Source organism: Hemibagrus wyckioides, linkage group LG10 (assembly GCF_019097595.1).
Source record: "Hemibagrus wyckioides isolate EC202008001 linkage group LG10, SWU_Hwy_1.0, whole genome shotgun sequence".
NCBI classification, from domain to species: Eukaryota; Metazoa; Chordata; class Actinopteri; order Siluriformes; family Bagridae; genus Hemibagrus; species Hemibagrus wyckioides.
Window position 1 is genome coordinate 20,132,501 of NC_080719.1, and position 18,387 is coordinate 20,150,887.

At 41.6% G+C, this 18,387-nt stretch overlaps 1 protein-coding gene across 2 annotated transcripts in view; it reads left to right on the top strand.

Annotated features, from left to right (window-relative positions):
* The window catches only part of pcdh17 (protocadherin 17), a 71,185-nt gene that overhangs the window by 25,362 nt on the left and 27,436 nt on the right, over positions 1-18,387 (top strand). Inside the window, exons 3-4 of one of the 2 annotated variants that reach the window (XM_058401167.1) lie at positions 3,991-4,049; positions 4,222-4,394. In XM_058401167.1, coding sequence (XP_058257150.1) covers positions 3,991-4,049; positions 4,222-4,394 — 232 coding nt within the window. The remainder of the gene's footprint in view (positions 1-3,990; positions 4,050-4,221; positions 4,395-18,387) is intronic. The other variant, XM_058401168.1, reaches the window with a different exon arrangement.

Sequence of the window (18,387 nt, forward strand, 5' to 3'; positions counted from 1 at the left end):
TCCTTACTTCCATCCATCCTTCTGTTGATCCTTCCTTCCTTCCTCCATCCCTTCCTTCCTTCCTTCCTTCCTTCCTTCCTCCATCCCTCCCTTCCTTCCTTCCTTCCCTTCCTTCCTTCCTTCCTTCCTTCCTGCCTTCCTTCCTTCCTTCCTTCCTTCCTTCCTTACTTCTCTCAGCCCCCAGGCATCCCACAAGATTATCCATTTTCATTCATTTCCATCGGTTCTCCCCTGTTTCTCACCATCTTCCCCTTGTTCGTCTGTGCCTCTGTGCCTCTTTTTCCCCGCTCTACCTGCTAGCTACCTCTATTTACACACACACACACACACACAGAGTGTTCATTTGTCTCTATTGAAGGGTGTCTTCAGAGAGACCACTGAGGATGCACCAAAATAGATCAGCCATTTTATACTAAGAGAGAGAGAGAGAGAGCCTGTATGCACTCACTTACATCAGACTGGTGCTTTTCCTCCCTGAGGTGTCCCCATATTCCACCAAGAAGCACACACACATCCACATTTATCATCTGAAACATGTCCATGTAAAGCAGCGCCTCCGGGTTCATTTCTTCATGCCGGGAGAGACATCCAGTGTCACAGAGATGCACAACGTCTGTGTTTGTGAACACAAGCTTATTAACATGCCATAATCTCTGTGCCTGGTTCTCCATCTGCACACACACACATACTCACTCACTCACTCACTCACTCACTCACACACACACACACAGCCAGAGTGGCATTTTTTGGGGAAGAAGCTACGTCTTGGTTGGTGTAAGAAATGATGAGAACACTTTTCGGAACACACAGGCAAGTTTCCGGCATTTCAGGAAGCTGTCAATAAAACCGCCTGGATGCTCGGAGGGAAAAAACTCAGCCTCAGTGGCACCTCAGGCTGAGTAAATGTGGGGAAAAAAAACGAATTATGTGAACTTTCAGCATGCAGCCAGCGAAGACGTACACACCCATAACACAACCTACAGTACTCAGTATATATACGTGTTTAGTTTCTGTGGGCTTTAACCCACAAAATGGCAATAATTATAATTGAAAAAATATACATCCTAACAAATCTTCATTTTTTAGTTTAGACCATATTTTGTTTTGCTTTCTTTTCTTTTTTTGTCATCTCTTTCCCTCCCTCCCTCCCTCCCTCCCTCCTTCTCCTTCTCTTTATCTCTCTCTCTCTCTCTTTCTCTAGGGATAGTTTGAATAAAGGCATATTATAAAACACTTTCCAGGAAAGTGCTCTTATGGTCTGTTTTAAAGTGCTGGAGGCTGGGTCACGGTCATGTGATAGCATGTAGTGCTTCCTAGGGCTGCCTGGAACAAGCTGTTAATGCTATCTAAATAAATTAACCCTTATCCGCCTCTGCGCCGACCTGAGACCTGCGTTCCATTTCCACCTAAACATGGAAGAACAACAGCAAACACACCGCTTTGTCGAAGAACATCTCAGAGCCGGTTTTCAACCAAAACTCCTTTTCCGTACAAGGATTAAAGAGTTCGAACTGTTCGATTTCAAAACATCCCGCACGATCATTAGTTCCATACCAGACATTCATCTCAGACTCTGATCTCCACTTTGATACCACACCTCTCCTCGATTTTGATATCTCCTGCCACGTCGAGCATCACGGCACAATAGAAATCGTCGACAAAAGCGGAAAAGGTTCTTGTGGTTGAGGGAGGCCAATTTGACCTTCTGGAAAGCCTCCTTCCTGCTGAGTTCCTGCCTTTTTTTTCCTTTTCTTTTCTCCTCCCCCCCTTCTTTTTTTTCTTTTTGTCTGTCACTGTCATTATGGCGCCTTTTCAAACTTTCTTTTGAAGTGCATTTGAATTAGGGCCGTACCCATGCGTGGGAACGAGACACAGGGATTTCACTGGTGTATCAATAGCGTAGATTTGAGAGAACGAACGTAAAGGACGGTATAAGAGGTAATAAACAGTGCAATAAATGATGGTAGGTGTTTAAATGCTTCGGGGGAATGAACCTGCTTCTGTCTCATTTTTATCTTATGCTTAATCCCTCCTAAAATACCTGCTTTGGAGGTTGGAGATAATAAATGTTGTCTTTATTGACCTAATAAATACATATGTAAATATAAATAATGCACGTATATATTAACTGCTTAGCTTGTCAGCATGTTTGACTTGCACCTCCGGAACTGGGGGTTCGATTCCCGCCTCTGTTTGCATGTTCTCCCCATGCTTTGGTTTCCTCCAGGTACTCCAGTTTCTTTCTCCATTCCAGAGACAAGCATTGTAGGCTGATTGCCATCTCTAAATAGGCCATAGTGTGTAAGCGGGTGTTTGTGTGTGATTGTGTCCTCAGGTTTTCTCCTGCTTTGTGCCCTGAGTGTCTGGGGACACACTCCGGGTTCCCCATGTCCCTGTGTAGGATAAGCGGTACAAAAAACGGACAGATAGATGGATGGATTTTGCATCTGCCATACAGTCATTACTATGGAAACGGCATGCTAATTGGTACATATTAGTTGTGAGCAGCTGCTACAGAAATGACTAGTTGTGACAAACTAGTTGGTAGTTGTTGCTACAGAAACAGCATAGTAGTTGTTACATACTAGTTGGTAGTTGTTGCTACAGAAACGACATACTAGTGGTTACATACTAGTTGGTAGTCGTTGCCACAGAAACAACAACTTATTAGAAAAAGCACATTAATATAAATCTGTTATTTGCTTTTGAGACAAACTACAGTCTGAGCTGCTGCTGTAGAAACCTCCTGATTAAGAACTAAGATCACGATTAAGAACTTGGAAGCATTGTGGATTTTTTTTTAAAAAGACATAGACAAATAATTTTACAATAATCCAAAAATAAATCAATCTAAAAAAGACTATTTGTTATTCTGAGCATCAGTGGAGTTGGATGATGTTGGTGGTAAACCAAACAGAAATAAATATATATGTAGATGATATATAAAATATATAAAATATATAATGTTTAAGATATATCAAAATTTGTTTAAAAAATCTAGCCAAAATTCCCAGGCTACAGTTTTTACAACCTCTACACACAAACATACATGTGAATCCCAGGACTGCCTTTCTGAGGCCTCAGCCTTCCCCATGCTCCTGGAGTGCATTCTTAGAGCTCATAGGGTTCAAATTGGGTAAAGGATCTAGAAAAGAGAAGGTGAAACCTCAGATATTCATATTTCAAATCCATCACATGGCTGCTCAGTACGTAAAGCGCAAGTCAGAGACAGGAGAAACGGACACGATGTGAGACGGAGACACAGGCCCAGTGCATTAGTCTTCGTTCAGGCTCGTATTCTTCCATGTCAATATTGTCTGGACCACAGCTTACGCCGCCTTCTCCCTCCTCTCCACTCCGTATTGACTCGGCACTGCAAAGCAAACACGTCGTGGCAACATTGACATAACTCAGAGAGTTGAGTAATTGAGACCTGTAAGAGACGGCACTATCGGCTTTTCCAGCACCGTCAGATGTTGAAAAGATGGCCAAGGCCAGAGGAGAAGGAAGAACATTGGCTAGATGGATGATTGTTGATTTGAGTGAATAATGCGCCCTTGCTGCTCTCTGCCGAGAGACCGTAACGTTGACAGTCGACAAGCCTGGACGCAGCTTTGTGCGTCTGCATGTGTAAATACACTACATGATTCAACCACACCGTACTCCACAGGTGTGTCTCTGCTTTTTTTGTCTACAGTTTCTTCCCTTTTTCTATTTATATTCACGAGGTCACTGCGAGTTCACAGTTACACGAGACAATGTTTTGAATGTTTAATTGCTGTATTAGTTGAATAATTCAAAAGTACATATGTAAGGATTAACAACTCCCCTTATCCCCTCTCCGAACCCCTGTTCCTTTCGCTCCTGCTTTCCATCCTTCCTTTTTTTCTGAATAATTAATCAAGCCCGTTCACCAGGAGATCTCGGTGCACGCCGGGATGTGTTTCGATGTCGTGCAACACCTAAATTTCTCTCCCTTCTCCTTCACAGACCGACAACTTCCCCACCGAGCCCAATTACATGGGGAGCAGGCAGCAGTTTGTTCAAAGGTAAGTCCTATTAAATTACTCGCTCAGCCATCACATATGCCTGGACCACCCATACCCCCCCCCTTCATCCGCCCTCCTTTTACCAGCGAGTGTATATCTCAAATTAGAACCGACCATTCTCAATTTCCTCTGTCATATATTTACTTTTTTCCTTGCATTTCTCATCGTGTAGCAGTTCAACTTTTAAGGACCCTGAGCGAGTGAGTCTGAGGGACAGCGGACACGGGGACAGTGACCAGGCCGACAGTGATCAGGACACCAATAAGGGCTCGTGCTGTGACATGTCCGCCAAGGAAGCGCTGAAGATGAAGGCAACTGGGCTCAAGCCTCAACCTCTTGAGCAGGGTAAGTCTCCTTCCTTTTTTTTTTTTTTTTTTAAATACATAGGACTGCAGGACAAACATGTTGTGGGTTGTGGGATTGTTGTTTTTAACATACTGGCTTCAACATTTTAAAGCTACTAAGCAGACAAACAAGATATAAAATGAGTGCCAGGAGACAGAACTGGAGTTCTGCAGAAATAATATAATATAATTTTTCCAAGCTTCCTGGTTGCTGAAATAATTTTTACCAGCAAGTTCTTTCCTAGTTTTGAGTTTCTCTGAAATAGAAAATCGACGATCAGATTTGCTTCAAATTCAGAATCGATGAAAGCGAGCCTCGACTCCAGCGGAACTTCTTCGGGCTTCATCTGTCAACGCACCCCTCCCAATATCTTTTGTTCTTGGGTTAATAGGCTTTATTGGCACAATTGCTTTACATACAACATTGCCAAAGCAATTACAAGTTGGTCGACAACGTATAACGGTGCGGGTGCCAATATATAAACAACATTAATAATTTATTTTGGATCCCCCGCTATCTCTCGTTCTCGGTTCAGTTCAGCGTGTTTCATTGGCCCGTCTGCTTCACAGGCCATGTTGCCAAAGCAATTACAACTCGGTAGGCAACGCCATGACAAGATCCCAACATATGAATAACATAACGTTTCATTCCGGCTTTCTTCTGCGTTTCCTTCGAGGTGTTTCCGCACCATCCTTCAAGTTCCGTTCTTCAGTATTCACTTGTGTGCCTCTGTGTGTGTATATTATTTATCGGTATTTTATTGGACCTTCCTCGTTTTATTTCTTCCTCTAATCTTTCTCTTTATTTGATCCGCCGGAGTGTTATGGCCGCTCTGACTTTCAAAGCCCTTCCCTTCACTTCTCAGGTTTTTTTTTTTCTTTCTCTCCTCTCTATACCCTTTTACAATCTTTCATTTTTATCAACCCAATCCCTTTCTCTCATCTTTTACTCTGTCTCTCTCTCTCTCTTGCTCCCTCATTCTTGTATTCCAGCACCGTTCTCAGTTTATCAAACCAGACAAGCCATTATGATTTTATAAGCCAAACCACTTTAGCCTCTCCATTTAGTCCATGCTGGGGAAGCGCTGGGAGCGTGCTTCTTTATAACTTTCATAATGGAACATGGAAAGCGACTTATCGCGCAGCAGGAGAAATTACGTGCTCAGCCTGATTAAATATGAATAATTATTCGCCGTTCCATGTCGCTCCGGCAAATGACTAGTGACGTCCGTCGAACAATTCCTTGAACTCTACTGACAGATACAGAGTCGCATGTTCCGTGCGAGGAGGCTGAAGAATTGTTTGCGCTCGTCCATAAAAGAGGTCGTGTGCATCCATCCAGGGGCTTGCTGAGTCACATTTAAGACTATTACACCAAAGGTTTATCCATCAAAAGAGAATCCAGAACTAAAAACTAAAAAACACAGTGTGTGTGTGTGTGTGTGTGTGTTGGCAGTTAGAATAAATGGCTTGTGAAAAGCTATAAATCAAACAGAACAGTACAATTAATCAATAGAACAGAAGGAATCTTCTGCTATCTGGGTTGAGACAGTGGAGTACTATGCCATTGATGTCTGTCTCGATGTAACTGTGTGCTTTGTGTGCGTGTGTGTGTGTATGTGTGTGTGTGTGTTTCATTGAGATTCAGGAGGAAAGAAAAAAAAAACGTCTGAATGCACTGGCAAGAGAAATTGGCCAATTAAAGAGGCCCATATGTTTCTTATTTTTATGACAGTAGTCATTTAATGGTGCATGGGAATAGTTGGAAAATGGCTGAAATGTGCTATTTTAGCTGAGGGACTTACTCACATGTTCAGAAGAGCACTGTCGTCTCAGTCAGTGTGTGTGTGTGTGTGTGGGGTGGGTTTGTTTGTGTGAGGGTGTTCAGCTGAGCACTCTTGTCTGTGTGTGTTGAGAGAGAGAGGAGGGGGGGGTGTTAAGCAGAGCACTGTTATCTTAGTCTGTTTGTGTGTGTGTGTGTGTGTGAGGGTGTTCAGCAGAGCACTGTTGTTTAGGTGTGTGTGCAGTTATTTGGGTTGTGTATGGGTATGTGTGTGTGTGTGTGTTCAGCAGTGTGTGTCTGTGTGTATGTGTCAGGGTGCTCAGCAGAGCACTGTTGTCTTAGTCTGTGTGTGTGTGTGTGTGTTCAGTAGATAACTGTTGTCTTAGACTGTGTGTGTTTGTAAGTGTGTGTGTTTGTGTGTGTGTGTGGTGTTTGTGGGTGTTCAGCAGAGCACTGTTGTCTTAGTCTGTGTGTGTGTTTGTGTGTGTGTGAGAGAGAGGGGGGTGTTCAGTAGACCACTTTTGTCTAGGTGTGAATGTGTGTGTGTGTGTGTGTGGGGGGGGTGTTCAGAAGAAGTAGTTGTGTGTGTGTGTGTGTGTGTGTGTGAGCATGTGGGTATGCATTCAGCAGAGCACTGTTGTCACAGTCTGCTGTGTGTGTGTGAGTGAATGTTTGTGATACCTGATGCCAGGGCAGATCAGATTGTAAAGCTCACCGGTGAACAATGGTGGGCCCTCTTCTACCTTGTGCTGGAGCATGCATTACTGCCTCGGATTTTGAAGCACAGGAATCTGAACTGGTTTTTAAAGAGGGCCTGGGTTTTGAAATGGAGATAACACTGCTGTTAGGAGGCAGTGAGAAAGCAAAGCATATTGCAAGCAAAGTGATCCATAATGCATTATGTTTCATTATTGCTGTGTGGTTTAAAGTGGAGGCGCAGAGCTCTGTCTTGCAGCAAGTAGGGGGCAGTGTAGTGTGTGTGTGTTTGTATGTAAGATCATGTGTGTGTATGTGTGTGTGTATGTGTATGTGGGAGAGAGAGAGCTTGTGTGTGTGTGTGTGTATGAGAGAGAGAGGGGGGGGAGAGTATTTGAGATCATATGTGTGTGTGTGTGAGATCATGTGTGTGTGTGTGAGATCATGTGTGTGTATGTGAGATCATGTGTGTGTATGTGGGAGAGAGAGAGCGTGTGTGTGTGTGTGTGTGTGTAAAAGTGTATATATTTCTATATTTGTGAGTTCATCCCTCGGTCAACACTCATGAAGTGATAAATCTCCAGTATCACACAGGATTTAACAGTGAATACCTTACTGACAGAGGATTTAACTCTTCCAGAAGACCTGACGATTTACTCAGCTGCTGTAAGAGAAGGCAGAAAAGGCTCGAACTGTCCACTCGAGCAGTCAGTAAAACATTCAGCCTGTAGTCAACTAGCCCTAAGTGTGGACAGTTCATCCTGTCCATGTGTATGTCCATGTTCACTCCTTGGGCCATGTTTATTAGGCAGTAATTCAAGCAGAGACAGAGAAAGAGAGAGCAGGCTCGAGGCTCTACTGCACATAAATAAGCAACACTCCTCCTCAGCAGACTCTCTCTCTCTCTCTCTCTCTCTCTCTCTCACTCGCTCTCTCTCTCTCTCTCTCTCTCTCTGTAGCTCTAGGCCTACATATGATCCACTCCAATTAGGGTGCACCCTACAGCATTCACTTAGCAGATGCTGGACAAGAACATGAAGTGAAACCAACCAAAGTGCAACACCAGCATGAATTCGTCAATACAATCCTCTAGCCAGGTCTTGATCAGACTGACAAACTATACTGATTAAAAGCTAATTAAAAAGTTTTTTTTTTTGGTCTCCAGACACCATTAGCAAAACACTTTTTTAGCCCATCAAGGAATTAGCCAGAAATCTGTTCGCCAGTTAAGATATATAGACTTGCAGCCAGGCAGCCTCTATTACAAAAAAAATGCTTTAAGGTAAATTAAGGACTCTTCAATACACTCAGATTTGCACAGGACTCGTTGTCAACACGCAGTTTTTGCACATACCTGGTTTTTGCACATTACCTCATTGTCTCTTGTACCTTTAAATTCTAGTTCTTATTATCTCTTATAGCTTTAAATTTATAGTATTTTGTATTTTTTGTTATATTTTATTTTATTATATTTTATTTGTTATATTTTGTACCCTTAATTTCTAGTATTTAGTATTTTTTGTTATATTTCTATTTTTTTTATTTATATATTTATTCATTTATTTTTTAAATGCTTTATTACCTATTTATCTATCTATTATCTTATCTATCTATCTATCTATCTATCTATCTATCTATCTATCTATCTATCTATCTATCTATCTATCTATCTTAAGGGGATGAAACAGAAACAAAAATGGATAAATTGGTACAGGAAGCGCACCATGGTAGCAAACTTGTGACTGCTTAGAGGAGGGGTGTGAGTTTGGTTGCTCTGCAACTGTGCCGATTTCTGTAAACATGAAGGTACTCTTGTTCTCACTCAGTTTTCACAACACACTTGTAGCATGAGGGACAGTGGAACGTTATGGGACACAGAGGTGGGTGAGGTGAGGTGATGTGATGTGCCTTACCACACATAACAACACCAACATCATAAAAGAACATAAACACGGTGAGTTGATATGGTTGTGTTCTTCATGCACGTTTGTGTTGATAGAACTCAAATGCACCAGAGATCCAGAGAGTCTGAAACCATGCCGCAGGGCGCCGGGAAGAATCCCGCTCGGATTCGGGTCCAGTGTGAAAACCATAGAAGATAGGATTACATTAAATTTGATTTCCAGCCTCTAGTCTACATTTTCCACCACTTCTCCTGAAGAGAGGTTAACATTCACCAAATAGTGTGAGGAGTCCGAAAATGAAAAAAAAAAAAAATCGACAGTGACCATAAGACCCCTCTCTCTCTCTCTCTCTCTCTCTCTCTCTCTCTCTCTCTGTCTCTCTCTCTCTGTCTCTTACCATAATTGCATTAAATTGGATTAAAACCAAATTGCTTCAAGCACACACACACACACACACACACGGTAGTATTCCCCATCCTCACTGTCCACTGCATTAAAGACACATGCTTTCCTGTTTTCCATTTACTCAGAAACTGATTAATTAAGCTCCCTAAATTGCGAACTGTGTATTAATTAAGCAGAAGTGTATCACAAGCTTTATTTTTTTTAATAGCCTATGTCTATTAATTGATGATTAATTGATGTAAGGACTCGCCCCGAGCGCCATCTAATCCTGGAGCGTCTTCATCAGTGGTTCGGTTCTTTTCCTGTCTATCGTGCTGGCCACAGAGATGTGTGTGAAAGATAAAGTGTGTGCGAGTTAGAGGGAGTATGTAGGGGAAGACGAGAGGAGGTGGGGATGCGCTTTCTTTAGATTGCTGGGTGAGTGTTCTGGATGACCTCGTCTAATTGCATTTGATTGAAGCGCGATAATCAAATTGCTTCCCCTTTTATTGTCCCTTCTCCTCTCTTTCATTCGCCGTACTGCCACGGTAACCTTAGCTTATTAGAGTGACAGTGAGAGAGAGAGAGAGAGAGAGATGGAATGTTTCAGCAGTAAAGGCAGGAACTGAGCAACACAGCAAGAGAGATATTAGGAAAGGACCAGGTTTCTGACGTTCCTCACCTCCTCTCGTCTGTCCTGATTACAGAGAGCAGAAAGGTGTCATGCTGGAACAACACACACAGCCGAACACACACTAGGAGAGACTTTTGTGCAGAGGCAATCTGAGAGTACTGGCTCATTGATTTGCAATGGCCGTAGCAATCAGCTGAATTGATTAGACTGGTCTGGGCTGGGTTCTGCAAAAGTTGACTCACCTGGTCTGCTCCAGCGCTCACCATTCAGACCCAAGAGGAACGCTCTACTCGGACGTCTCAACATAGATCAGATTACGTCAGTAGGTGGATCCAGTTATAGGATCAAAAACAGCTTACAGCCTTTATGCCCAAATAAGGAGATCCATTGCCTTGCCAGGGTAATATGAAAATGAGTAGAGCTTTTTTTTTGGTCAGATTATATTTCACATTAAAGAACAGAAATGACTTTTCTGCACTTTATTGACAACAGCCATACTGTTCTGCCACCAATGTATTTATATATTGCTTTCATGTATATCCTTCATGCCCAGATCCGTTTCCATGCTAAGTCATTATGAAAATGCGTAGAGCTTAATATTAGCTTACTCTTCCTACATTCACTGGTGATATGTTTATAGTTTTGCTTCGTGTTTGGGTTTGATATGGATTCCGTGTTAAATCTGTTATACTTGGTCCTATTTTAGTCATTTGCTTATAGTTAGTCAATGAAAACCTCAAATTTCCACCATATTCCTTTAAAGCTTTGCAATGCATTAATTTCTCATGTTTCAGGTCTTCCATCATACAGAATACTTTATAGAAGCACTTTGCAGTTACTCCCTTTCCTAAGCTTTTTTTTGTTGTTGTCGTTGTTAAACGACTGGCTAAATAAAGATTCTGCGCTGAATCAAACACAGCATGTTAATCGTGTACTGTAACAGTTCCTACGGTATTCGATTCACTATCTACTGCATTAACTTTAGTACCTACTGCATTCGATTCAGTACCAACTGTATTCGGTTCAATAGCTGCTGCATTTGACTCAGTACCTTCTGCATTTAATTTAGTACCAACTCCATTGGAATCAGTACATACTGCATTTGATTCAGTTCCTAGTGTATTTGATTCAGTACCTGCTCCATTTGATTTGATATCCACTGCATTTGACTCTGTATTTACTGCATTTGATTCAGTACCTACTGCATTTGATTCAGTATCTAATGCATTTGACTCAGTACCCACTGCATTTGATTCAGTACCTACTCCATTTGATTCGGGAATCTAATGCATTTAACTCAATATCTACTTCATCCGATTCAGTTCCTACTGTATTCGGTGCAAAACCTGCTGCAATTGATTCAGTACATTCTGCTAACTGTAAGCAGATGACTAAAATATTATTTGGAAAAAAGTATTGCCACCCACCGTATCTCTTCTCTCTCCTCTTACATTTAATCTCTAAACAGAAGCGAGTGCTGCGAGTTCACTCCTCTGTACAGGTACGTGTTAGCTCTCCAATTAAAAGTGTTACCCAGGAGGCCACAAGCCAATCGCAATAAATTGAGTTACAAAAAAAAGCCACTTGTACAGTACCATCCTCCCGCCCTCTTACTTTTTACAACTCTAGACCCCTGAAACACATCCACTTCGAGGAAGTTAAACAATTAATTAGCATTTTCAATCCAGACGCCCTTTTTAGCAGCACACTACTAAGGAAGTGGCTTCCACTCAACTACCAAGATTCAGCGCGATCCATATTGACAGACTTCTAAAGGTCATTTCCTGTCTTTCATATTTTACGTGGCTACAAAGCCTGCATTGTGAAGGCAGTGTGTGTGTGTGTGTGTGTGTATTGGCTGATTTGTTTTGAAATGCTTCTCACATGGAGTTCATCCTTTCCCGCTAACTGACGGAATAAATTATCACTTCGGCTCTCCTCGTAGATGTGTTTTCTGTATTTTCATTTCGAAACATGTAATCCTGCTTGCGCCTCAGTAAGTTATGCATCTCGATTTTTTTTTTCTTCCCCTTCCGCTCCCCTCTTTTCACTACCATAAGTGGAACGCTATGCAAATCGAAGCACAGGCAGCGTGTTAGTAGAAGTGGTTGTGATTTTCTAGGGCAGTAATGGAGGGGACTGTGGGAAAGCATTAGCAGCAGGAAGGTAATGTCTTTTGAGATCCCCAGCTAAAGCTTTTTAAGATCTGGCCAGCCAGATATCAAGCAATTGCACAGTCAGGTTCCCGGCTTAGAAAAAAAAAAAACTGAAAGAAAGAAAGAAAAAGCAAGCCACACTGGTGGCAGTGATAGAGACCATCTGCACAGTTTTGCTTAAAGTACGTCTTCTAGTTATTATTAGCTAATCCAACACATTTAAATTGTAGTCTCTGGCTCCTAACAGCTGGCTCGTGCGTGCCAAAAAAAAAATTTAAAGGTAAGATGGTATAACAAAAAAAGTGGCAGTAGTTTTGCAAAGAAAAACATGCACGTTAGCATTTGCTTTAAAGTGCTGAGCGTACAATAAACTCCACCAGCCCTGAAATTTATTTTCCTGAAGCCGATACGGATGAAACCGGGCCTTGGTGAATTTACTAGAACTGTATTATACGCCTTATTTTTTATTTTTAGTGCTTTTAGGGAGCCCATGTGCCAGCAAGAATAAATCATCAGCATCGTCCCCGGACGCAGTGCCTCAAACCCGAATTAATATCATATAACTTTTAAATTAATATCGATTTCCTATGCATACGTCAGAATATTTATGCATATCGTGCAACTTGTTCTTCATTTTTATTACCAGCTGGAGCCGTCACTCACACTGTAGACTGTAAAAAAGTTGTTCTGTATCAAGACTGACAACAACTAATATGTTACAACAAAATATCTAGAAATTTTCTTTGGATTAACTGAGCTACGGTCAACGATTTTTTTAAATATAGGTTTTCTTTATTTGTGTAGATATGAGGTATATTGTGATATTATGAGATTTCTTTCTAGATTGTAAAACAATGCTGAAGGCGGCCAAAATACACAATAATCTCATTTGAACAGTTGATATTGAGATATGTCTGCTACTGATGCTCTGTAAAGCCTTCATAACGGCTCCAATCTGAGGTGCTGTTAATTGGTGATTTCTGAGTAACTCTAAATGAACTTCTCCTCTGCAGCAGAGGTAAATTTTGGTCTTGCTTTACTGGGATGGTCTTCATGTGAGCCAGTTTCATCATGGTGCTTGATGGGTTTTGCAAATGCACTTGACAATACTGTTCTTGCAAGAACTATTCCAGAACACCTGACCTTCATGTCTTAAAATAACAACTGACTGTTTTTTGATGTCATTACATATGGATTACTTAAGTAAACAAAAAACATTGAATTAAAAGGTGTGTCCATATATATATATACACATAAAAATCGGCTCGTTTTTTTCGTCACAAAAAAAACCCCAATGATATCAATACGTTTCAAAACGTCTTAACTAATTTCCTATCAGACTTAAAATAATAAAAATAAATAATTCTTTGTTTATAATGATTGAAAATAAGTCGATTTCTAGTCCACCAGCAGAAATAAGGTCCAGAAATAATGAAATAATTAGGTAAATATTCAGTCATGTGATCATGCTTCCTGTATTTAACCTCGCTCACACCAGCAGCGGCGTCGCCTCCTTCCCGAATTCCTCCGTGGCTTGAGAAGCAATCGTGAGGCATCTTGAACCCCAAACTCACAGTCTGCGGCAAGGCAAAGGCCAGTTGAGCTTTCGAATCCGCAAAAGTTTGACCATACGATTCCCACAGAGACGAGCCGGCATTCTCTCTTAACCATTCCAGATGGCTTGCTCCACCATCATCAGAGCTCGGAAAGCTTCGGAAAGAGAACGCGTTCAGCAGCGGACTATCACAGGAGATTTGTTCCGGCTCAAACACCCAGCAGGACGCCCACGCGTCACTCGACGAGAAGGATATAAACGTCTCACGTCTTCGTGTTCCTTGAAGCTGATGTGCCCTAGAAAACAAGAGCTTTTCCACTCAGCCTGGGATGAGTCAACTAAACCGCCATTAGTGTCTTTGTTTGATGTTTCGATCAACCCACCTCTTTATGACAGATGTTATGCAAATTTCTTTCATGCCATCGTGTTCTGTTGTTTTTGCTTTTTTTGTATGCTTTTCATGATTTGTTGAAAGTAAACTTTACCTCATTGTTACCACGGTATTAACGGCAGAACAGCTGGAGTGTTTAGCCTCAATGGGAAGGTTTTAATTACACTATTTGCATGCACGAGGCCTAAGCAGGTAACACTGTTATTACTTAATGCTGTCGCACAGCTGTCTTTGATCGTGATTAATTGGGCCTTTCTAGCGAGCATCTCAATTCTTTCATGAGAAGGAACTTTCAGATGTTCCAGATTTCAGCAACATGTTTTATTTTGTGTGAACGGAAATGAATAAACATTAGGACTTTTCACACTCATCCGAAACCCTGCTTTTAACCCCGGCAAGAGGAACATTTCACGCTGTGTAATTTAGAAGCGGGGTTAGCGTGACTTTTTACCCCGGGGTTATGAAACCCTGAGTTAGCAGCACTTTCACTGTGTTAAAAACCCAAACGTGCTTAGCAACAGCCAATCAGAACAGAGCATCACTGACTCACATGCTTTGTACCCTGTTTTGTGTAAACAGCAATTAACAACTTTCTTTTCTTTTCTTTTGTCTTTTGTTTCTTTGTTTACTTTCTTTGTCTCAAGAGGCTTAAAACAGTCAAGGAGGATTTACACAGCAAAGTTTTTTTCTCACGAAAGAGGTTATTTAAGCAGCCCGGGTCTCGATGGCGCAAAAATGCAAATCAGATGGTTAATCCGGGGTTTTAGGGATATACAGTGTGAAACGGCAGACTAGGAAGATTCAGGATTAGTCGTTAATCCCGGGTAAAGTATGAGCTGTGTGAAACCTCAAATGAGAAAACCCAGGATTCTGAGCAGGGGAATGATTTCAGCTGTGAATAGTCTTTGTTTCTTAGCTTGAGACAGAGTACTTCCTCGCTTTACCCTTCCGTTTCTTTTCCTTCTCATTTTCACAACAGACAAAACAAAACAAAATGAGCCGTTGATTCACACGAGCGTCACGAGCTCGTAACATTCCCAAGAAAGCAATTAGAAGCCTGAACAGGCAGAAGATCTCATGCTCTTATTACTCGACTGCGATTTGGGTACTATTGCTTTTGATAACGTTCTCTGCTTCCTCCCCTCGTCCTCAGTCAGGGATGCAAGCCCGTGTACGGAAAGCGCTTTAGTGCACTAAGCCACCGCAATCCCACCGAAAAGGCTGCAAATCGTTTAAAAGCAATATCACCATCTTAAGCTTCCCCCATTCCTTTTATTTAAAGGATTTAACGGATTAGTTGTTTTATTTTTATTCTTTCTTTTAATATGCAAGCTTTCGTTCTATTGTCTGAATGAAACAGCAGGGACGGTCTCAGCGTTACTCTGCATGTTTTATCCCCGAGGTAGCGAGGACATGATCGCTGGGATGTCACGCTCGCACGAACCTTGCTCTTTCTTTTAATCTGCGGCGCTGCAGCTGGAGATCCAAGCTCCTCGTTAGCCTCCCGCTTGCACTAGAAGGAGCTAATAACAAGACTGTGGCCTTTGCCTTTCTCAGGGAGATGGCCATAAATCTGTGACATTAGCCCACTGGCCTTGGTGCTGCACTGACTAATTATGGTCTGTTTATGAAAGTAATGCCTCATTTCTCACATGACACCATCAGTATCTGCGGTAACAAGTCCCATGTCTTCATCTCCATCTTTCTACTGTTTCATTCAAATGAATGTATGACACCTGAGGCATTTATTTATTTATTTATTTATTTATTTATTTATTTATTCAGCGCTGTAATGGAGATCGTTTACAGATCAAGTCAATAATTAAAGCACGATCTACAGTAATTCCTTCTTCAGCCTCCTTTTTGCAGGCGTCTCAGCCGGGCTGCTGTAATTGGACACCGCCACGCTTCGTGCTCTGAAACGCTTTGATTGCCCCGAGCCTTCCTCGTTGTTCTTTATGATCTTCAGCATCTGACCTTATCACTTGAATCCAGCCAGTTTGACTTAAAGGTTGGAAACAATGTTTTTTGCTTAAAAAGGCCAGTCCAGTTCATGGTGAGGTTCAGAAAAGCGTTTCGCTTTGTTTTTTTTTTCACGCAGCAGATCCGGTGTAACCGACAGTCAGACTCGTTTATGAAGCAGACTTGTTTATTCATACATCGATTATAGGAGCATTTACACAACCAAGCCAGATTGGATTCATCATAGAGCTCTCTGAGATTCAACAGTAATAGCATGTCTTTATTATTTTGTTGACCGATTATGTCAAATTTAGTGCCTTATTTATTCAGCAACAAGACTGGACGGATCACATCCTGGAAATTTAAACAAAACCCGAAAATTTAGTAAGACTAGCTATTTTATTAGGACAAAAGAAATGACACCCTATTAAAGTAATAGAAGCACTGTAGTAGCCGGGCTGCATTATTGGAAGATTTTGCATTTAAGAAGTTTTGTGGGTGTCACTACATGAAAGCGAGCTGTGTGTGGTTTCACACGATTGAAATCAACATTATTAAAACTCTAGCAGGATTTTTTACTTCACACAATTTTGTTTAAAAGAAGATGTTTATTCACCGATAACATTGGAACCAGTGCTAAAACTGTCATAGTTGATTAGTTCCTAAATGAAAGACATCGTCCAGCAATAACTTCGAAGTTAGTGTTTGCCGTGAAGCCATGTACTGTTTAAGCAACAAGGCGTTTTAATTTGTTTTCCGTACACAGATCTTTATAATGCCGGTTGCATTTGCATAACCGAAAGCCTATAAATATCTGACGTCTGTTTGATGGACTGCGCTTGGATTTTTATTTATCTTGATTTTCATTTAACAGCTTGAACATTTGCTTGTTGTTCTTTCCCTCCCTCTCTCTCTCTCACTCTCGCTCTCTCACTCTCTGTTGTATTCCTCTTAGGGTTCATGTCAGTTTAACATCTTAGACGAACATCTTCCTAAGTTTGATAAGCACACATATGCCCGATTAATTAATGCTGCACATCTCCCCAGGGCGAAAGCAGCCCACATTTCAGTTTTAACCTTTTCTTTTTAAGGCATTGTTGGCTCTATAATTACGCTCTGCCTAATTAGCCATCTATTAAGGCTGCTGATGAGATGAAGAGAGTCACGAGGTTGGGTTGGGGTCGCAAACTTCAGTTTGTCGTGCAGTTGTTCAAACAAAAACATGATTAGGATGAAAACAGCACTTGAGTAGTCATTCAGCAGGCCTCATTTTGAGTCCCGTTATTATAAAAATACTTGTGCAGAACCGACTGGCACCATATCGGACGCCAACAAAAGAAAAGGGGGCTCAAGGATACACTCATTCCCCGTTTTTTCCAAATGAAGCTCTTGAAAAGGGAAATTGATTGGGCTTATCACACAATAATCAGCTTTTGTTATTTCTATCTTTGGCTTCCGCTTCTAGCCTCAGGCTTTTGTTAGGACTCGAATAGCCGAATTGAGAGCCTGGCTACACGAGATGGACAAAATCAACTTAATATTTCCATCTGCTCTCCACACGTCTACTGATTAGGAATAATGCCGTCCTTTCATGTCCGGTTCCTCGGTATCTCTCTGGTTTTTTAAGCACTGCATAAGGAAGGGTTGTTTTCAAGCTCATGTACTGAAGAGTCAGCAATCTGTATGCTCTTGCATGTTCGTGTCCGGTCAAGAGCTACGAGAGATGAGATGAGATGAGACTAGCGCATGCCATACCTCCACCTTCCTGCCTAAAGATTTAGCTGTACCTGGAAACGTGGACTCACGTATTCTACGAGTCCGTGTGATGCATTTGAAATGTCTAAACCCCTGCTAGTAGTCATGGCTTGGTGAAATAAAGATGGCCTGCAAAAGCACAAAAAATGATCACGTGAAAAACCAGAAAAAAGGGAATAGTCAGATTTTTTTTAAAACTCTGTATAGTTTACATACAAATATTTCTCAGAAACGTCATTTAAACACATTTCTAATGACTACCTTGAACGATGTAGAGTGAGCTTGATCAATTCACAAAGTACTTTTAGTGTGTAAGAGGGAAGGTTTGGAGTGTGTGTGGTGGCCGGAAGAGATACTGCAGAGCTGCATCGTTTCTTTAGCTTAATGGCACATGGATTGCAGTGTGTGTGTGTGGGTGCATGTCAGTGTCCTTCCCCAGACTCGGTTGGGGGAAACATGTTGTCCAGAATCGCCATGACGATGACGCCCCAGAAGGAGATTATGATGATGCGTCCTCTCATCTTGGCACCCCGCCACTTCTTCCCATCTGTCCGCTGTCTTCATTACAGAGTGGAATTGTGTGTGGAAGAGCGCATATGTGTGTGTGTGTCACAGTTAAGCTGTGACACTAATCCAAAGGACTGTCATAGGAGACTTTAGGTGGAGTTCAGGTTTTTACCATCATCGACTACCACATGCTCATCTTTATTCGTCGAACGGGAATCAATTCAGATTTAGAGAAATAATAATAATAATAATACATTTCGGATGAAA